Source organism: Suillus subaureus (genome assembly GCF_016647635.1).
Source record: "Suillus subaureus strain MN1 chromosome Unknown BJ212scaffold_207, whole genome shotgun sequence".
NCBI classification, from domain to species: Eukaryota; Fungi; Basidiomycota; class Agaricomycetes; order Boletales; family Suillaceae; genus Suillus; species Suillus subaureus.
The window spans coordinates 7,365-28,953 of NW_024538763.1; the positions used below are offsets into that span (position 1 = coordinate 7,365).

Below are 21,589 nucleotides of genomic sequence, written 5' to 3' on the forward strand. Positions count from 1 at the left end.
CGGAGCTCGTTGAACTAGGCACTCAGGATGTGTTTTCGAACATATATGCATGTTGCGCGGTGAGTGCAATAACAAAAAAGTACGTTGACCTCATACCGATAAGTGAGCAGTCTGCTGCATCCTGACAAAACAACCACACTGATCATCGTCCTATATCCGATTCCGGTGGCAATATTAATAGATGAGTCCAGTCTAATCGTTTTCATCCTTTCATTCTACAATGAGCAGAAGGAAAGATTGAGAAGAATAAACTGATGGTCGTCTTCTCTATCCCAGTGCCAATATTAATAAATGGCTCTGTGTCCAATTCCTCTCATCCCTTCCACTATTATCAGCAGATGGAAAGATTGAGAGGGGTAGCACCCGGACCCATAGTTAATCTCTTTCCCAAGTAATGTCCCAAAACCGCGCAATATGCATCCCTCTAGCCCTTATACAGATAAGCTAATCTGATTGAAGGCTACAGGGAGAACATCTAGCATCTCACAGGTGTTGACGACACAAGATCTCACTTGATCGAGGGTAAACCCTACCCAAAGCTACTTATACTAACAAAAGGAACAGCACTGTACAAGGTGCATTTCCTCTAGGCCTCTGCTCCCAAACAATCATTGGAAGGCAGGTCTAGACTCGGAGTGGAGTACCTAGTACTTCACAAGTACGATGATCGCCCAGATCTCACCCGAACCTCACCGTCGATCACTTATGTAGATAACGCAAGCCCAGACACTGATCTTAGCTCAATATTCCACTGTAATTCAACGATGTGAAGAAAGCATTATTGCGATCTGATGACATGCGTGCTCTATGTAATATGAATGATGAAATTATGGACTACTCTGACTTCGCTGACAAGTCACGCTATAACACGCCTCAGCTTCAAGACTACTAGTAATTTGTCATCGGGTCTGTTGTTCCCTGTCACGTGAACAGGATATCAACACTACATGGCACAGAGGCTTTAGCCCGGTTCGTCGTCCCTGCCCTTCACAGGCGGGCATCTACGCCGCTTCTTAACAACACCTCTAAAACATCTCCTGCTTCACTCCACAGCGACAACACCAACTCATGTGTGCGCTATAGGGCACAAACTGTTAGTGACTGTCAATCATAAATTATTGACTGCTTAGAGAGATCTATAGTCATACTATACTAGATGATATGAAGAATATTTAATATACTGCAAAATGAGTAAGTCATGGCAATTAGGAAGCTCAGGATCCACTACTACTTCCAGGGAAGGAATGAGGGCAGTGTATTCCGCTCGCTGGTCATTTGTTATAGTCACTCCGGCCCCAAAAATCAGGGTCTCCAGGGGACACCTTGAGCGTGCCAAAAATGCCTTGAACTCCTTGTGAGGCCACGGTGTTATATTGATAGCCTCGAGCACCCGCAAATCGGGGAGTAGAAGAGCATTTATCAGGCGAGGTAGGCAGCGATCGGGTGTGCGTGGAGCGGTGATGCGAAAGGATTGAAGTTTGGTGTGCGTGTACGCCACTAATGCCTGCCGTCCGGGTCTCATGCGAGTCGTTAATGAGGAGAGGTTGGGACATAGGCGGAGCAACAAAAGGACTTGACTCTCTTTAAGTATTCTGGCATGGACATTTGTTAGGTGGGGCCATGTGGGATTTAAAAAAGACAGCTGCTCGAAATTAAGCCACGCCCCAGTCATCTTGAGACTGCGAAGGGTGAGTGGAAGTTGCGAGATCCATAATACAAGAGCTGGATTATAATCAAGATTATGTATGACCAGCTCCTGAAGTGCCACGAGTTCTGTTAACATAAATGGAGTGTCGGTGCAATACAAGGGAAAATATGCAAAGAGAGACGATATTTGATTCAGGTAGGGCTGAAGAAGGATCCGTTGGTTGGCGATACCATCTGCAAGGAACTTGACTGCTAATGAGAGAGGATATTGTCGTGATCTCTTGAGCCACGAATTACAACCGAAGGCTGTTGGCTGCCAGTCACTGTAGTCGACGTCCACAAACAGTCTGCACCATAAACCAGGCGTGGCCACAGCAACATCCCTCCATCGTCTGCATATTCTTGTCAGCAGCATGGGGGCCAGCCGTGGCGCAGGCGACAAGTATTGTTCTTCTGGGAGACAATACATGAAAATGTGGGACAAGATTTCAGGTGGCAGGCGCCAGACAGCTGACACAAGTCTCTTGTGCAGAGTCATGGACTGGACAATTTTGTCCTTCTGTTCAACGAGCTTCAGGCGAAGATTTTTGATACTATCCATGACTGCGTACAGACCTGACATCTCATGCAAAATTGCATCTAGCTGTTGGTGGCGTTCAATGATGATGGTGCCGATGACGGTCCGATCTTTGAGCTCGATGGCAATGTAGTTCGCATTGGGGGGTGTGACTTGGGAGTATGGGGTTTCGAGGTCTGGAATCTGATAATCATGAAATAACATCTAATGTACAGTTGATATGCTCGTATTGCATATTGTAACTATGCATATATGTCATAATGCACGGACTTTTCACAATCCCAGCACGGGCGGGCTGAAAATGCAGACATAATGCATAAGGCATAATGCATAGCTATTGTGTGGATGATATGCATTATCAGAGGGTCATGACTAGGGCAACGAGACATAAGTAGCACCCAAACTATTGTTCTCCAGCATTGTCCTGCTCAGCTATGTAAGTGTGGAATGGATTAATGTCCTGATTTGTAAAAATGTCCCTAACACTGAAACGCAAGCCACGCGATAAGCCTGCCGCATACACTCGACCTGCAAAGAAGCAGAATATTACAAATGACACTCCTTGTACATCTGCTCAACCTCTCAATAAATGCTCAAATTCATGTCAAAATCTCACTCTTGCTGATTGGCTGTCTGTCTATACCTTCATTGATGCTCACCCTCATGCCACCCAGGCTGACATTGTCCGACACTTCAAATCACTCCCAACTGGTGCACTCAACTTTGATCAATCAACACTGTCTTGCAAATTATGAACCTGCCCAAATATGGAAGCTTGCATTGATGACAACCCAAATGTGCTGTCAGCAAAATGGCTGAGAGTTGTCACTCGACCGGATGTTGAGTGAGCCTTAGTTCTTTGGGTGCAGCACATGGAACATAAAGGTGAAACAGTAACATCACATATGTTATGTGAGAAGTGGAAGAGATTTGAAAATGAATTTGATGTGCCAGAAAAGGAGAGATTGCTTGGCGAGGCATGGGTACAGTCATTCTGTAAAGCCTATAAGCTCCGTGAACGCTGCCAACATGGAGAGACTGGTTCTGTTGATCCCAAGGCTGTTGAATTAGAGAGGGAGTGTTGTCACAGAATTTTAGCAAAGTTTGCCCTGCAAGATTGGTGGAACTTTGACGAGACATCATTCTTTCCTTAGTAAGTGAATTAGTTCCTGAATAATGATGGCTAACTTAATTAATTATAGTGTGCCTCCTGACTGTGCTCTTGCATCACAGCAGATGAGTGGCAAGAAGAAAGAAAAGTTTCGCATTTCTATTGGGCTAGCATGTAATGCTGATGGCAGTGAATGGCTTGAACCCATCTTCATTGGAAGAGCAGCAAAACCACACTGCTTTAAAAAGAAAACACCAGAACAGCACGGGTTTTATTACCACAACAACAAAAAAGCTTGGATGACATCAGTTATTTTTGAAGAGTAAGTTGATCAATGATTCATTGTATCATGTCCAAGTCTGATCAGTCTTAATTTAGGTGGCTTAAGAAGCTTGATCTTCAAATGAAGCAGCAACATTGCCACATTTGCTTGTTTGTTGACAATTTTTTGGCCCATTATGTCTCATATCAACCTTCAAACATTGATGTTGAGTTTTTCAAGCCCAATATGACACCATATGTACAGCCATGTGATGCTGGGATAATCCAGTGCTTCAAGGCTCTATATCGTTGCTATTTTTGTGCCCATGCCATTGATCTTGATGAGGCTGGTGAGCAGAGCATTTATAAGCTCAACCTTCTAGAAGGCATGACACTGGTGAAACAAGCCTGGAACACTGTGTCATCAGAAACAATTGAATACTGCTGGGATCATGCCCAAATTCAACCATTAGTTAAAATTTTCATTGTTATTCTGATTTTATCAATGCTAATTTACATTATCATGTAGTGATTTATTTGTGGACCCACAACCACATGTTGATCTGGCTGCTTGGACCATTGTCCATAAGTTTGCAGGGACCGAAATGTCACTTCCTGAAGCAGAAAGTGAACTGCAAGCCCATCTCAGTGACCATTTCGCAGATTCTGACTGGAGGCCAGCACTTAAAGCTGTCATGGATGCTGAGGGAGATACAGATCTTGCCTTGAGGGCAGTCAATACACTCAAGAAGGCTGCATTTGGACGTACCAGTCTCAAACTTCGAATTCCCGCGTGTCAACAAAAACCAGTCCAACTCACTGCCACAGAACAGGAACTTATGGAATCAGTTAATGATCTCAAGGAACAGAAACACATTTTTGGCACTTTACTAACCATTGACAAGATTCTGGACCCTGCTGAGGAGAGAGATAATGGAGATCTCCTGAATTTCGAAGGTGGTGACCAGGCTATTGCTGATGAAGTCCGTCACGAGATTGCAGTCACAAATGGTGAAATCATCGAGATTGATTCAGACGATGAGTCAGAAGAAGATGGGCCATCATTCATGCGCACAGAAATCCTCAAATTGTGTCAGCAACTCGAGACTGGATGCATGCAACATGGTGATCCTCAATTTTCCCTTAATTTGTCATCACAGCTCCGCATTTTTCGTGCTCAATTACAGCGAGAGGAGCTACTGAATGCCAAGCAGACTTCTATAGATTGTTATTTCAAAGCATAATACATGTACACGCTGTGGATACTGTACTTTCTCGTGTCACAAATTTGGCGGATGTCACATATGTCACATCTGCGTGACAAATGTCGTCGTGCATATGTGTTATAATGCATCAAGTTTTTGCCGCCCCAACGGTATGCGTTATGAGCATATCAACTGTACATCGGAATAGACATACGGGCACTTGTGAATGTGCGAGCTGAAGAAAATGAGCATCATTATGTGCGGACACGAGTGCCTATGAAACTGGGCACTCACAATATCTTGCAGAGCAAGAATGATGTCCAAAACAGGAGGGAATTTTGCTTTCGAGTCGGCTGCCGTCCGCTCGATTGCCTGCATGTCGTCTACTAGGTTTGTCATATTACTTCCAATGATGATCCAGACTCAGGACTACTACCGGACGGATCCGAGGGCCATTCCTTTATGGACTCCGATCAGTAAAGTTCTGCGAGCCTTTCTTGTGCGACGCGCGGATTCCTGCGGATTATCCAAAAGAATATCATACCTTCAGAAAACGTTCCCGATAAATAGGGCAAAGCTTACAGCAGTGATTCATTAGATTTTCTGTCGTAATGACACAAAGAAGATACAACTGCCGCCAGAATATTCAAGACTGATGATTAGGTGCTGGTGGGTCGTTTAACGGAGTGATGCGTTTGGTTCCGTTGTCAACTGCGGGTCACAAAATTAAGTAAGTTACCGAGAATTTGGCTGCTGCATCGATGATTTGAAATGTCGGATCCATCATTTGTGTTGTACTAGCGTAAAAAAGCGAGCTCAGATCTCATCTTCTTGTTCCCGAAGTTCACCTTTCTTTTCTATCAAGTTTCTAGGAAGGCCTCATAATGCTGGCGCCACTGCAGCAGTGACAAACACAGGGGGTGACCTCTCCGCAACTCTGGCTTGCCCGCCGACCTCAAGTCCACCCCACACGCAATTTGCTCCGGTGTTACCGGCGAACATATCAATACTCCAGGTGTCAAGTACGTCAGATCTTCTGTTCTCACCACTATTATCCGTACCGAAATTCGTTATTTACAGTGTCAGCGATGTCCGTCCATGGATCGGTCACGATGTCAAGAACTTCGACTGTAAGCCGACAGGCTCACAACATCACAACATCCCCTCAGCACGAAGCGGTCGTGTAGTTACCGCACTACATATAATCTACTGTAAGCATACTAATCCGTGCGGGTTAGCCCGATTCCGCTGATGTCCTGATCATTGCGAGAGAGTTGCCAACAGATCCTGGTTCCTTGGGATGAACCTGCACTCGAATGATTTAGGGTGTGTAAGAATATATTTTAGGCTCAAAGAGGGACGAGTTACCAGACTGGACCAATGTTCTCGTATTCTGGAGGAAGTGTGATCTCTTCCCATCTCTCATCAAGCGGTTTGGCAATCGTGAACGCAGCCAGGATACAAGAAGTATTGAGGTACAATGAGGCTTCAACAAGATGCAACCCTGAAATAAGACGCTACTGTTCAATGGCGGCTTGGACAGTGTCATGTAAAGGGCACGCACCAGGGCATCTACGGCGCCCGAACCCAAACATGAACTTGCGAGGGTCCGATTGGGGTGAGACCAAGGAAGCGTTCAGGCCTGAACTCCAATGGGTCGGGGTATATTTCTTCATTCCGTGACATGGAAACAAAGTTCACAATGATGGCCGCACCCTTGGGAATGTGGTACCCTTCGTAGACGTCTTCCCTCATCGCGTGGTGGGGAACCCCTGCATTGCTGAGGGTGAGGGGGAACCCCAAAAAAATCATGTGGCTGTCCTTGCGGAGTCACGGGTGCCCAGCGGAGGAGTTCTAAGGCGAGCGCTCCGATGTAAGGAAGCTTGTCTTTGTCCTCGAACGTGGGAAATCGATCCTGACCCACGACGGCATCGATCTCTACCTGTGCAAGCTTCTGCACCTCGGGATAAAGCACCATCGCCAGAATAAAGGACTTCATGGATGATGCTGTCTGCTCATGCCAATGATTGTTTCAAAAGGGAGGGTGCAAAGATGTCTTACGGTGTCCAATCCCCCTACATAAATCACCTGACTGCACCGCATAATGATATCTTCTTGTTGGGCGCTGACCATGGACCCAACCTCCGGAAGGAGCTGTTCTGAAATGAAGTATAACTGCCGCTTTGCTGATCAGCGATGACAATTGGTCAGGACTACGGATAACACGGACTCACAAAATTGCTTAGCAAAGCTTACTATTTGCTATTTGGTCCAGTTAAATGGTACTGTGTCAACACTACGAGTCATCTTTTTCCCATAGTCAACGGCCGTGTGCTTGAAACCTGCCCCTGGAAACCATGAAGGTAGGAAACGCACTCATGGAAGGTTAACTAGCTTAGTTCTGTAGTAACTCGGAAAATGAAAGAGGGACTACATAATGGCATCCCCTCGACCCACCAACGTCCAGGCCGAATTAGCACGGCAGTGGAGTCAAAGGCTTCTTGCAGCATACTAACGAGATGGTCATCGTCGGTGACCTTCCAGCCGTATGCGAGATAAAGGATGACGGCCGCTGCGTTCCTGCACCTCCAATGAGAAACGAGTAAACAAGCAATCGCAAGAATTTTACTTTCCGATGTGATCGGTGAAACAGTCAGGGTTCTTGTGTAGACCGTCAAGCAGCACACGACATTCTTCACTTTGCGCCGACTGGTAGTTCTGTATAGCACGGGTACTCAGACTGTTCTTGAAGATCGTGCGATACGCCTTGAAATACGGGTGATTGTAAGATATACTGAACGGGTTCAGATTGCGCTTCGCGAGTTCTAGCATCCACACTTTTGGACGATCAGAGTACATAGTGGCGCGTGCATCGAACAATTCAGTAGCCGCTTTTAGGGAGCTCAGCACTATGAATTGCCGGTTGGGCACGCGGAAGGAGAATATGGGCCCTATGAGATATAGGTCAACAAGCCTTGCAGCAAGCGGAAAATTAGACGATATGCACCGTATATATTAGCCCACGTGACATACGCCCGCCAAGGTTCGTTCTTTGGCAGAAGTTGATGGGGATTTCCAATAAAGAGCTTTGGAGGTGGCCCAGGGAGTAGACCGCGTCGACGGCTGTAGAAAAAAACTGTCGCTGCAGTCACAAAGAGGATGATTATGCCAGAAGACATGTAACAGATACCAGCAACAGATGGGTCAACTTCTGCGGTTTGCTCTCCGAGATCTTATATCATTGTCCTCAGCATAGTATGATATAAGCGATGTGCTGTCACCAGTCAGTTTCTGTGACGCAGCAGATCACCAGATTAGGCAGGATGCGACAGTTAGGCTAGAGGCCTCGATCGAGGTTCAGTTCCCGCTACCTTGGTAGTGGGTTTTGGATCCTTGATGTGTTTAGAAATCTCCACAGGCAGCTCTGAGTGAGGTCCTTACGAAATCTGGTCAACGGGCCATCCCGGCTCCTTTCCACGAGTCCACCCTAGTTTCCTGGCATGGCATCACTTCAAGGTACGAGCAATCACCGTTCAAACTGACGCCATGTATAGACATTCAGTGAGTACTGAGTCTGAGTGACAGTGACCTAGTGTTGCTGGCAGAACTATTCGTGGGAAGAACTATTTTGAGGTAGTTCTGCTGGCGTGGCACACGGTTTTTTCTTCATAGTACATAGGCTACTAAGAGTAGAAGTATCTACATGGATGTGAGTACAAAGACCACCAGATTGAAAGTTAAGCTCAGCTCACCGCCTTCATGTATAGGAACTTCGAAGTGCGTAACAGTCTCGCCGGCTAGACGGGAGCCTTGAATGCGAGAACCTGAGCTCTAGTCGCATCCTCTGACGCTCGGCGTGTGAGTCAGACGAAAGAACTGCACTTGGTACGCGGCGTACCGTGCACGTGAGACCAGGTTGTCAATTGTACAATACCACCCTCTTGAAGCTTGAAGGCGACAAGATTTTGCAGATCTCATTTCAAACAATATTAATGTGCTTATCTTTTTCGTTCATTTTTGTGCTGATTCTTTCATCAGGCAATACTTCGCAGGAGAAATGTCTTTAATTCGGCAGGACTGCCTCTCCGGCGCTCGTGTCTTTACCCCAGGATGGCGACTTTGGCATTGTATTCAAGTTCACGGAGCGATGGGGAGTCGGGGTTAAACGACTGTGAATCGGGAGACTACGACATGCATATAGCAGCGTTCCATAGAGCTCGACGCTCAGATCTGCGGACTCCACTGTCCAGAGCATGAAATTGAAGATCGTCGTATTGAGTCGGGAGCAATTGCATAAAAGCTCGATGTCAATCAATAATTAGTAAATACCTGATTCCATTTTCGTACCTTGACCAACTGGTCACTTCGAATCGAGAGTCATGGGGCACAAAAAGAAAACATCCTTAAAAGCAACGCTGCAATCCCAGCAGACTCGGCTCAAGAACAAAGAGAAAGCCGCACATGCCGCTGAAGCTGCAGAACTCAAGACAAAGCATAAAGGCAAGGGGAAAGTGCCAGCTCTCCGACCTACCATTCCATTCGCACCTACCGATAAAATACTCTTGATCGGCGAGGGCAACTTCTCGTTCGCGCATGCGCTGGTCGTCGATCCTCCTTCATCGCTGGAACATCTCCCACCATCAAATGTCACGGCAACTTCTTATGATTCTGAGGAGGAATGTTATGATAAATACCTTGATGCGAGAAGTAAAGTGGATGTTCTTCGGGACCGCGGTGCAGAGGTTTTGTTTGGTGTAGATGGGACCAGATTCGAAAAGTGCAATGCTTTGAAAGGAAGGCGGTTTGATCGTGTTGTGTTCAACTTTCCTCATGCAGGTATGTTTTATTGAGATCCAAGTCATATAAACGAGAAGGCTGAGACATCGTGAAGGAAAGGGTATAACAGACCAAGACAGAAACATACTATCTAACCAGATGCTTATCCTGGGGTTTCTCCGTTCTGTTGTTGGCTGCCTTGCAAAAGGCACCATTCCAACGCCTAATCTGTCACAAAAACCAAAGAGAGCTGTGGACGATGATGACGATGACAACGTGAATGAAGATGAGGATACAGTGGATGTCACGTCGCCTTCTGTAGCACAGGGCGCAAGGGGGACGGTGCTCATCACCCTGCGCAACGTTCGACCATACACCAACTGGCAAGTGCACTTTTCGTATCATTAGTTGGCTGCTGCTTATATTCACCCCTAGGGACGTGCCAAAATTGGCAAAGACGCCTCCGAAACCTGCATCATTAGGAACTCCGCCGAACCCAAATTACAAGCTTCTGCGTTCGTTTGTATTTCACAGGAAGATATGGAAAGGATACGAACACCGCATGACAAAAGGCGAGAGAGCCCACGGTCTAGGTACGACAGGCGAAGGAGGGGAGGATCGGACATGGGAGTTTTGCCTCAAAGACTCATATTAACCATTCTTCTATGAAAGTGCGTGGTGTGTGAACTATGTAAGGCTAGTCGACAAAAGGTGCAGCGATGATTGAGTAGATGCTATGATGAAGCTTCCGCACTCTGACTCTCTTCCAGTCCCTTCTTCAAGCCCTCCAGTGTCCTCGCAAGTTTCCCTCCACTTGCCTCACTGAGAATTGCAGCCAACTGTACAGCTGGTGAGCTTAGCAACCCAACTATCTGCGCCCGCAGAGTGTCTAGGGTTGGCAGTTTCGATACATCCCGCACACCCTCCATTCCAAATACCCGCCTCTCGATGAGAGCACCCATCACCACTAGTTCTGGGGTCAAGACGGGCTTCACCCTCTGCATCTTTCTACCAGGAATAAAATTCGGGTCATCTTGAGGTTTTATCGGTGCTGACTGCGCAAGCCCTGGTTTCTTGGGAGGCACTGAGCGATCAAGAGCACGGAGGATGGCGTCAAGTTGGGGAGGGTTGAATGATGGTAGCGTTAGGACAGCAAGACCGCCTTGAAGCAATCCTGCAATTTGAGCTGCCTGCTCCGCGTCTAAAGGCGCAAAGTTTCGTAATGCAACACCAAAAAGCGAGGTCCGCATCACGGCTAGCGTAGGAGTACCGTTTTCAACTGGAGGTGTTGGAGAGGATAATGAGACAGAGAACTTGGCGTTTGCATCGGCTATATCCCGTCTCAACTTCTGTAGCCGCTGAGACGCGAAATTTGTGTGTTGGAGGAATATTATGGGGGAATTATCGCTAGCTTCGAGCATGCGGGTGTATTGATTGTATAAGAATGTTTTCTGCACACCGTAGCGACGTGGTGTCGGTTTGCCCTCGTAGACGCGAGGAGCATTCACGGACACGACATATCCTCGAGCTGTTCGCGGTATTGATGAAGCAATAACAGGCTTCACGCAGATCATGGCTAACGTCCGAGTCTCGAGCAGAACAGACTTGAATAATTTGTAGACTTGTAGTCACGTGGCCATAAGGCACAGCATGTCACATCTTGTCACAAAGTCACGCCTTCAACCGGTGTTCTCTTTGACTTCGAGGTCGTTAACATTTTGGGCCTTTGAAAGGTTGCGAAAATCGTTGTAATGTTAGTTCATCCCATGGGGCTGCAAGCAAATAATTAACATACACCTCGCTAGGGACGACGACGATGCATTCCTGTACGGCGAGCCCAGCTTCCAAGCAGAGGCACCAAAGGCAGATTTAGCAACAAATTCTGGTGAGAACAGCTCAAATACTTTGGAAACTCTTCCCAGAGGCTCTATTTGCTGTATTTATCCTGCAACATGAACTTATCTTTTGTTGTCTGATGTGCGATTAGTGGTACAGGCGTAAGTCGTTAATAGTGCGCGAAACTGTCGTTGTTGAATCCTCTTCGTTGCAGAATATCGTTTGAAGCTGTGAAGGCAGTGTCAAATGGGGTGGTCAAGGACCTCGAAGCCAAGGCTGAAGAAGAAGAACCGCCCTTTGGTCTGGGTGCTGATGAGTCCGAAACTGGGGAAGATAATGCTGCGGGGGAGGAAGACTCTAGTGATGAAGATGTACGTGAAGCATGAACCCGTCGGGTTCTAGCAACTAACGGCCTTTCAGGACATTGAGATCATCATGGACCAACCTATACGGTCTATAGACAACCGGTGCGCTCCACGTTGGATTGAGTCGTTTTACTCTCAACTTGTTTCAGACCAAATGTTCCTCCTCGAGCTCCTGCTCCAAGCCGTTCCACAGGTGGTCCTCAGTCCACCCCCAACAGACGTTCGTTTATTCCATTTGTTTCTTCTCTCGTGAAAATTGACACCTCTTACAGCTCCTCCCACACACTCACAGTTGACAACTGAGTACACACCTCGTGATAGGAATGTACCACCTTCAAAAGCACCCCCTGTTCATTCAGGAGGCACGCCCCAAACACCCTCTATTCCCCGGGAGTCAGTCTCTGTTGCACCAGAACAGCCCGTGTTTCATGAAGGTCTGGACCCTTCAACTCTTCCTCCTGCCATTGCACCACCTTCACATCCTTCTATAAATCCGGATATACCTGGCATCCTTGATGGCCACTCAATACTTGAAGTCGACATCAGCGCAATGGCAGAAAAACAGTGGCGGCTTCCCGGGGCTGATATCAGCGATTGGTTCAACTATGGATTCGATGAAATCTCTTGGGAAGCATACTGCTACAGAAGACGGGACTTGGGCGAACTTGCAAATGTCCTCAAGACCAACGTACTCGTACGATATATAGTGATTTGTTTGGTCCATAGTCCTTACTTTTCTCCTAGAATTTCGCAGCCATGCCAGAAGATCAGCTAATAGCCTTACCCCCTGAACTCCGTACGATGGTCATGACGGGCGCCAACGCCATGATGAACACTGCTAGCCAGGGCATGATGGGACCAAGCGTCGGGATGAATCCCATGATGGAAATGCCCGGTATGGGACCTATGAACATGGGACCGATGGGCATGGGCATGAATGGCGATATGGGTATGCAGATGCAACCGGGGGGCCCGTTGATGCCAGATGGCCCCGTCCCCGGCCAGGGTCCAGTAGGGCAGAACGGCACGCCGGAGCAGGGTGTGCAGATGGGCATGCAGGACGGCTTCGGGCCGGGAATGATGGGCATGGGTGGTGACTTTGGTATGCAGGTATGGGTTAACCCTTCCTACTCTAGATACGTACAGCAAATGATATGAACATCGCATGAATGTGTTTGTTTTTCTAAGCAGGAGCAAGGACCGATGGGGCAGCCTATGTATCCCAACATGGAGGGCAGTGCGACACCGGCACCAGTCCCTGTGCAGACGCCAGTGCCTACGCCAGCTCCTACAGCGCCTGCGCACATGGGCCGTGGGGCACCCCCAGCACAATTCAGAGGTCGTGCAATGGCTCAAGGCCTACGCGGAAGAGGATTTGCTGGACGGGGACGAGGAGGATATGGCGGGGGTGGGTTGTCTAATATAGTTATTCCCGGTGTATTAACCCATCATCGTAGCTCCAGTAGGGCCTGTCCGCCCAGCCTCGCCGTTACCGCCCGGCGTGCCAACCGGTCCCCGCAACCAGAATAGGTACAAAGACAGAGATAACAATGCACCTGCAGTCGAAGGTCTTGACTATGGGGGCACGATAAAGGACGTCGGAGGAAGGACGCCGTCAGGGGAACCAGAAGATCGCCTTGGCCGGTGAGTGGATTTGCATTCATCCATGACCTCAACGCTCACATTTCCTGTAGGAAGCGGCGCCTTTCACCAGGTTTGGATGATACTCGGGGATCTAAAAGGCGCTGAGACGCGCACATATGTATACGTTCTCATTATTGTATCTCACTCTTGACATTGTGCACACTGTTAATGCTGTCGTGAAGGTTATTGCTGACATTGGTTGTAAGCTGACGATTGAAGGCTAGTGATAAGTAAGGCATCAAGTAACTTGTTTATAGTACAAAGCTTATCAGTCTTTATGAAACCTACAGCCATTCCTTGTTTCCTTTATGTGAGATGAACGCACCAGTGTCATCGATGGTGATCCGATTGATGACCTCGAGCTGCATTCGGACAGATGCCTCTGGGGTAATTGGCCCCGTGAAATCGGGGTAAACCTTTCTGAATTTCTCAACCATCGCCTTGAACTGCTCCAGTTCCTTTTTAGTAGCTAGATCAGCAGTAATCAGCTGTGCATAACCTAGAAGATATCGCAAAAACTTACGGGCCCTGGTGCTAGTGTCCACAAGTCCCGGGCTAATCGCCAAGAAGACGAAGCCCTCTGACTTGTATTGAGCAGCATACTTGACATTGACCATATTTACCGCGGCTTTCGAGATGGAGTATGGTCCAGACGTGACCAATTCAGCGGCCATCGTCATATCAAGGTCTCCCAATCCACTAGTGACAGTGACCACCTTCTTTGCTTTCCCGTTCTTGAGTAGCGGGAGGAAAATGTTGATGGTGTGGATGATACCGACGACGTTGATGTTGAACTACAGAGGTCCATTAGCTTTACCGCCATCGCATACGAAGGGATTTGGTTGCATACCGAATCCAGGAGATCCTTAGTGAGCAACTCTTCTGAGGAACTAAATACGACTCAGTGCCATTCCGAGAATGCAAAGCAGAGAAAAATCTTACTATGCATCGAGAGTCAATCCATCCCTCTCAGCCTCTACGAACCCAGCATTATTGATCAAGTAGTCAAGCGAGTTGCCTCCTAGTCGAGAAACCTCTGCAGCAGCGTACTGGACAAAACGTCAATTTAGCCCCTATTCAAGGTGTCAGGCACCCACCTTCAAAGCCTTGTTATCAGTGATATCGGCCTCGATAATGTGAACATTATGCCTTCCCAGCCCCTTAAGCCTGTTCGCAGTGGCCTCATTGCGTACAAGGGCGAAAACGGTGTTCCCAGAATCAGTGGAGAGTTGATTGACAAATTCAAACTGGTTGAATTCAAAACGTCGTCAGAAACGTAGTATGATAGTCGATCAAGCTGCACGTACACCAATCCCCCGGGCTGCACCTGTTATGGCATATGACGGCATCTTTGCTGGTTTAGATTGATGTGACTGGAAAGAACTGAAGAGATAGATCTTGGTGTAGCCCTTCGTAAGTTTTGTGACGAACTTTTATACCCCAGTACGTGCACTCTGTCTACCTCACCGAGATTTCCGGGATTATGATCGTTAATGTCAGCATATCAGCAGCTGTGTCAGCATGTCAGCAGATGAGTCAGGGGGCGCACGCCCAGTTCGCGTGTTTCTCTGCGTGATGGAAGATACTAATTTCCGGGAGCATATGTTAGAAATACTCTTTAATAATCGCGACTGCGACTTCACAACCAACTCGACTAGCGCACAAAGGAGTGTCCTGACAGAGGAACAGAGGAAGGCGTAGACTCATCACCTCTGTAACCTCATTTGGGTCCCTGATGATAGTGGAGCTAATTATAGACAACAAACATAAATACGAAATCAAAGGTGAAGTAAGCACTGGTAGAAGAACAAACCGATACTCGCTATCCGTTGTTAGTAGCTTTCCCGCCCGACCGCGTGCCGCCGCCGCCACCCGAACGCTTTTTGTTCGCCCTCGAGCTACGTTTGGCATTCTTCCTCTGCCTGCAAGCTTCGCAGAACCACGTTCCGTCTGGAGGCACCGTAAGGCCAATGCATGCAAGATGGAACTGCACAGTTGGTAAATACGCAGTATCTGGACAAATAGAGACGTAACGTACCCATTCTCTTTCACAATTCACGTCGTCACATGCGATCATTTCTCCATAGCTTATACCCTCACAGAAGCAATAGGTTCTGTCATCCCCTTCTCCATCACCTTCGCCAACTTCGGTGGCCGTGTCTCCTGCAGCATTACCGGCTTGGGTTTCACTTGGAGATACGAGTGGGAGGCTAGGGGTTAGGACGGTTGCGGAGCTTATTGATAGACCGGTGTGTGTATTCCGTGCGACAGGCATGCCTGGACCCTCCAGCTGCCCAAGAGGAGGGGCTCCCCAGTCATTGGCAAGTGTGTGAGCACCAGGCAAATCATAAGAATGTAAACCATTTGATCCGTAAGGTATAGGTAAAGAAGGATGAGAGACTGATGATGAAGGTGGTGCGGGGAAGATGTCGCGTCGTCCATTGACAGATCCATTGACGTGCGGCTCGTCATAGGTGTTAGGATTTGGCTTGGAACGCCTACTGGAGGGGTTGGTAGTGCGACTCGATGAGCCCCCAGCTCTCGAGGTCCCTGTATAGGCTTGAGGCACTGGTGCTACAGTGTGCGAGATGACAGAAAGAACAGATTCTGTGGGAGAGGCAGCGCGTTCTTGTCTAAAGCACCACATCAATATGATGAATACATATACTGGAAAATGGCTTACTTTCGTGAACGAGCACCATTTCGAGATCGCTGCACAATGATATCGCCAGTCCTCTCCTTGCGAGGAGACTTCCCGCCCCCGACATCCACATCATCTTCTCTCATGGCTCGTTTTCGTTTGGAAGGGCTGGCTTCATGATTTGCGGTATTCATGATTGATCCGTAGTTGCCTCTTCTACGACGCGAGTTATCGATGGTGGGCATATATGACCGAACAGCGACATGGGGATAAGTTGTCTTGCGGTTCAATGCAGACACATCGAATGATGGCAAGAGAGTAAGGAGCGTTCTCATATGTGAAGTATGGCTTTTGAGGTTGTCAGCGGCTTGACATGCTACACGAATCTTGTCTTCGCCGCCCAGTTTCAAACGCGCAGCTTCCTCTGCTATATCTGTGAGCAGGAAAAGACGGTCCTGCTTTGCTACCGTGCCATCTTCGACCATCTTTGTCAGATTTTGTATTTTTGCGGTGATGGATGTCATAGACGATGACAAAACTGCATCGAGTTCACGGAGGTCTGCAAAGTTACGAGAGAGGTCGAGTGGGAGGGAGTCAAGAGTGTGAGTGTACTCTGAAAGTAATGAGAGCGCGTATACGTCGGTGACATTGCTTTCTTGTGATATTGGTGCTCTCGAGGGTGCCATGATGAACGTCGCTGCCTCTAGAAGTGAATACTCCTTTGAAGAAGGTTGCGCGAAGTAGTACCAAGCGATCTGCTCTGCGTTGACTAGCGGCGTTTGCCGGTCCGGTGTTCAAAATCCGCTAAATTTGAATCTGAGTCGCCGGGGTCAGACCTGGTCAGACAATCGACGATCGTGTCACAGCCTGCGCACATTCGTCTTGCACTATTGTCTTCATCTGTTAACTTTTGAACGATAGGGGAGGAATAAATGCATAGCATCCAGGGTGAAACAATAGAGATACAATATGTGCGTTCTATGCGTACGAGATATCATGACGGACACAGGGATTTGATAGAGAAGTAAGTGTTGTAATCGAACAAAGTGGTTATGAAGATGACCTGCACCCCTCATTCAGTACGTATTTTTTGCGCGCTCCGCCTCTCATCTCCCTAGCCATAAAACAATAACCGTTCCGATCCAGTACTATCGATACAATGGGTTTGGGTACACGTGACTCCTTCGTGATGGATACAGTTGACGATCATGACGATGAGAAAGTATCACTTTCTGTAGAACTTCATTAACGGGTTTGAGCTTCCGCCGTTACTCTGGCTGCGCGGGCTATTTGATTGGAAGCCCATGGCTGAGCCCAGCGCCGAGTACATGGCGTGCGAGTCACGCGGGTTCCCCTGCATAGCGGAGAATGCATGTGGGGAAGATGGTGCAGTGGGGAAGAAGCCGAAGGTAGGTGATCTTTGGGAGTGGTGTAGTTGTTATAGTGAGACATTATTATGTGCGTGAATTGGTGAAGATGTGATATTATAGCACGCAAAGAAAGATGTGATGATTGGTCTGCCCGTGACGACGTTCGTAAGGGGATGGTTATGCGTGCTAGAACTGGTCTGCAAATATGTCGCGATGATGGTAGAGCCTCGGTAGACGTCAACCGTTGGTTTGTTCAAGGACGTGTGCGTCAAACAAGGGTTGCTTGAACAGCGGAAGAAGTGGTCTTCTTGGAAGGTTGTTAGGCTACTGGACCAAACTGGTCGTGTTGATAGAAGTAGGAACTCACGCATAGCTATTATATACCAAAGGAGGGATGTTGAAGGAGAAGGAGGCCCATACCTGGACTGATGCAAAGAGTACAAGGTAGCAACCGAAATAGGCATTTGTCCCCATTCGGAAGAAACCAACAAGTCTCATGTCATCGTATGGGAGGGAAATAATTCAGGAACTGCCTATCGTGGCACAAAGGAATCGATCCATCCAGTATTAAGTCACCAGGACCCCAGTCCAGACATTGGTGAGGCATGTCCTCACGCACCAAACGCTAAATTTTCATGCAGACTTGATTGGCGCGGAGCATATCAGCTCGACCTCACTCCCCCCGATCTGGTTTAGCCGCATCCTCTGTTTGCCGTATAGACTCAGTGGGAGAGGAGTGCAACGGTTTCATAAATCTGGTTGGTTAGTACGCTTCAATAGTAAGCTCATTGGCTCCGCAACAGATCTTTCCAGCGCTTCCACCCTGGGCTTTGTTGATAACTGGAGCCGATATCTTATTGATACTTGCCCTCGGCAACCCTCTTCATGACAGACTAGTGAAAATCTCAGAATAGATCATCGCTGCATTTGTAAGCTCCTAATTACTTGCGTACTCTATAGCATTTCAATGGCGCAAATCTAGGTGTTCGTTGTACTCGTCTGCATTGCAATCATTAATGGCGAAGATCGATATCGTCTGTGGTCAAGCCTTTAGTGGATTTGTTCCTTCTCAAGCACTCTTTGTTAACAGCGCGCTTTATACATGTATGTGGGCTGTATGTGATGGAATGCAAGGTTGCGAACAGGCGCTGACATGAATGTATTGTAGCTGTTAGAATCCTAGGCGCTACTGTCATGCTCCAATCTATTCTTGGGTTCACATATCGCAATTCAAGATAGGCTATCCAAAAAATCACTTACACGGGCCCCCACCTCTTCGCTTCCCGACAAGGTTCGAGAACGAGTCGCCGATCAGTGCGCACTGCGCAACAAGCACCTACGATACTTGGGACAAGCGCTCTGGCAAAATTACCGATCCTCGTTTATGGTTGAGTTAAAAGAATTGAATGCCCATCCGAGGTCTCGTGAACACCGAGATTCATAGAGTTCGTGCAACCTTATCTGTACCATGGCATGTAATCAGCGGTCTGCTATACTTCGCCTTCATAATCATGCCCTGTAAGCTTCTAACACTTCTTGCTACCATTGAGGCTATAACCCGTTTGAAGTATTCTTAGCCTAGCCAACGTCGTCTTTTACTACAGATCAGGGGCTATGGCTGTGAATCTCCTACTAGCTTGTTCGATGCGCATACTCTCATCAAAGACAGGATTGGCAAAGGCACGTCATCCTTCATATTCTGCAGTTTTTTAAATCCTTCGCAATAGCCGTTGGCATCGGGCAAAAGAATTCTTGGGCCGCGAGAGTATCGTTTCACTCGACAACTTAGAAGCTCCCTCTTTCCCTGCGGTCAAATCAGTACATTCCAAATTTCTGACCTGGAAATACTCCGTGGACATTAGCAGTGGGAAGCTCAAGACGTCGCTTAGGTGCCTGATATGGCTTGTGATCGTGATGGCTAATTTATATGCCTGTAACTTTAGTTATGGGATAAGGTGGGTGGGCTTGGCGCCAACTCGTATAATAGCACTTCATTTATTGGGTGTTGTCAGAATGGCTCGCGCGCTCAGATCTGTAGATCTATATGTGGGTCGTACAGTGCACGTAATCCTCAGCACAAAAATTCTTTATTTATCCTACGAGTTATGGATTGGTGTGATTTTCGATATGGATGATTATCGTTTGTTGGCAGTGTGCCAGTTATTACAGTTAGTGTAGTACCAGACAGTACGCTCGAAGTGCGTGAGAAAGTTCTCGATAAACCCTAACCCTAGTCTAGGTGCAACACCAAAACGCGCACTACGCCTTCCAAGCCACTGACGAGTCACGTCGATATCGAATGGTTCAATCTGGGTACAATCAATTCACCAATCCTGGCTAAGATCTTTCCATTCAGAGCGTGCGTTATCGCGAATCCATCGTGCGGAGTTGGACCGTCTTCGATAAGAACCGCCCTGCTTACAAGATCGAGACCCTTCAATACTACCACTGGCAGCTCCCAGTCTTGCGACGGTGCCCAAACCAACAGTATGCCTAAAGCTCAGAAAACAGCATATTATGCCGTGCGCAAAGGACGTACGCCGGGGATCTACCCAACATGGTTAGTAGATTGTACGATACGTTCATCTTGTACTCAGCTTCCTTCCTGAAGGGAAGAATGCGAGGCCCAAGTGAAAAACTTTCATGGTGCTGTCTACAAGAAGCTCCCAACAGAGACAGAAGCCCTTGTATTTATGACCACAGAATTACATCCCAGTTCGCCTTCTTCAAGACTGCCCTCGTCTGCGGTATCGCCTGCTGCCATAAGTCCACCGCGGAGCGTGGCGGCAACATCGTCGAAATTCCGCCCTTCGGCTGCTATCGTTGCGAATGACAAAGAAGACGAGTCTGGCTACGACGTTGTCTATTCTGACGGTGCGTGTAAAGGAAACGGACAAGTTGGCTCGGTTGCGGGTGTGGGTGTGTGGTGGGGCTGGAACGATACCAGGTGAGAAATATTATCTGAGCGATGAACACATGACGCTCATCATTACTTCAGAAATATCGCCGAACGATGTCCTGGAGATCAAACAAATAATAGGGCGGAACTCATTGCAAGTTGTATCCATATGTTTGATAATATACTTTGCTTACTCTCGCACCGATTTTGCAGGCAATTGTTCGGGTATTGGAGACCGCACCATTCTCCCAGCGTCCGCTCATGATAAAGACAGACTCAAAGTATTCAATCCAATGTACGGCACGCTGATCTATGTGTTGGATTCTTCTTATCCTGTTGCAGGCTTTGAATCCTGGTTGCCAAGGTGGAATGCAAACGGCTTTCGAACGGCCAGCGGCCAATCCGTCAAGAACGCTGAACTGATCAGATACTTGGCGGCATTGCTATATGCCCGGGAAAGGGCAGGACCAAAAGTCATTTTCAAGCATGTCAGAGGTCATGTTGGAATCGAGGGCAACGAGTGCGCTGACCGATTAGCTAACGACGGTGCTCTAAAACCAGAGCTGCCTGAGCGGGATTGGGAGCAGCTAATCCGCGACTTAGAAAAGAAGCCAATACCATCGAAGACGATACCCGAGCCAGTCAAGGTAACTGGCAAGCTAGTCGCATAGTATGACGTAGCTAAGCCAATTCCACTGAAGTCGGACACATCTATGTCGCGACAGGCCACTAGTGGCTCTTCTAGCAGGCTTCCCCAGCCATCCATAGCAACGCGTGTTGCATTTCCTCCAAGGGAACCTACACCCAACCAGGGTCCATCAGTCAAGCAGAATTAGACGTCAGTAATCACAATTTCAGGCTTTCATTGTGCTCACAAGCAATAACGTGTTCAGGCATATGCAAGCTGCCTTCTCGAGACAGATGACTTGGAATCAGATTTTTAGGCTCTTAACCTCGGAGCTCCTCGGTGTTTGTCTTATGCCCGTGACACGAGATTAGTTCTATGTAGAACTTCTACTACCGCCTGACCATAATTTAGACATGTGATATACTACCCGTGTGTAGTCATTGGTCTACGAATAAACATATTCTCGAGGACGTTGACCGCTACAGTACACGAAACTTCTGAGAGCCAATAGCTGGCCCTTCAAATACAATGAACGTGAGACCGGTTTCTGAGAGGGCCGACCACAAGGCCCATGGTTCATATAGGAGCTTTGTACGAATCGGCGACTCACCTCTTCAACTGCATTCTCG

At 47.8% G+C, this 21,589-nt stretch overlaps 3 protein-coding genes across 3 annotated transcripts; 2 read left to right on the top strand and 1 right to left on the bottom strand.

Annotated features, from left to right (window-relative positions):
- Positions 1 to 2,697: 2,697 nt before the first annotated feature.
- BJ212DRAFT_1450457 (uncharacterized protein) lies at positions 2,698 to 3,378 on the top strand (the record flags this gene model as incomplete). Its single annotated transcript, XM_041338810.1, has 3 exons — positions 2,698 to 2,935; positions 2,999 to 3,063; positions 3,094 to 3,378. 3 exons carry the CDS (start codon positions 2,698 to 2,700, stop codon positions 3,376 to 3,378), a joined length of 588 nt encoding a protein of 195 aa, XP_041185506.1.
- Positions 3,379 to 4,201: 823 nt separating this feature from the next.
- Positions 4,202 to 4,414, top strand: BJ212DRAFT_1222315 (uncharacterized protein; the record flags this gene model as incomplete). Its single annotated transcript, XM_041329403.1, has 1 exon — positions 4,202 to 4,414. A coding segment is annotated over one exon (213 nt), but the record flags the coding sequence as incomplete, so codon positions are not given.
- Positions 4,415 to 17,288: 12,874 nt separating this feature from the next.
- On the bottom strand, positions 17,289 to 17,480 carry BJ212DRAFT_1289585 (uncharacterized protein; the record flags this gene model as incomplete). The annotated part of the gene is made up of 1 exon (XM_041332063.1): positions 17,289 to 17,480. A coding segment is annotated over one exon (192 nt), but the record flags the coding sequence as incomplete, so codon positions are not given.
- Positions 17,481 to 21,589: the final 4,109 nt, after the last annotated feature.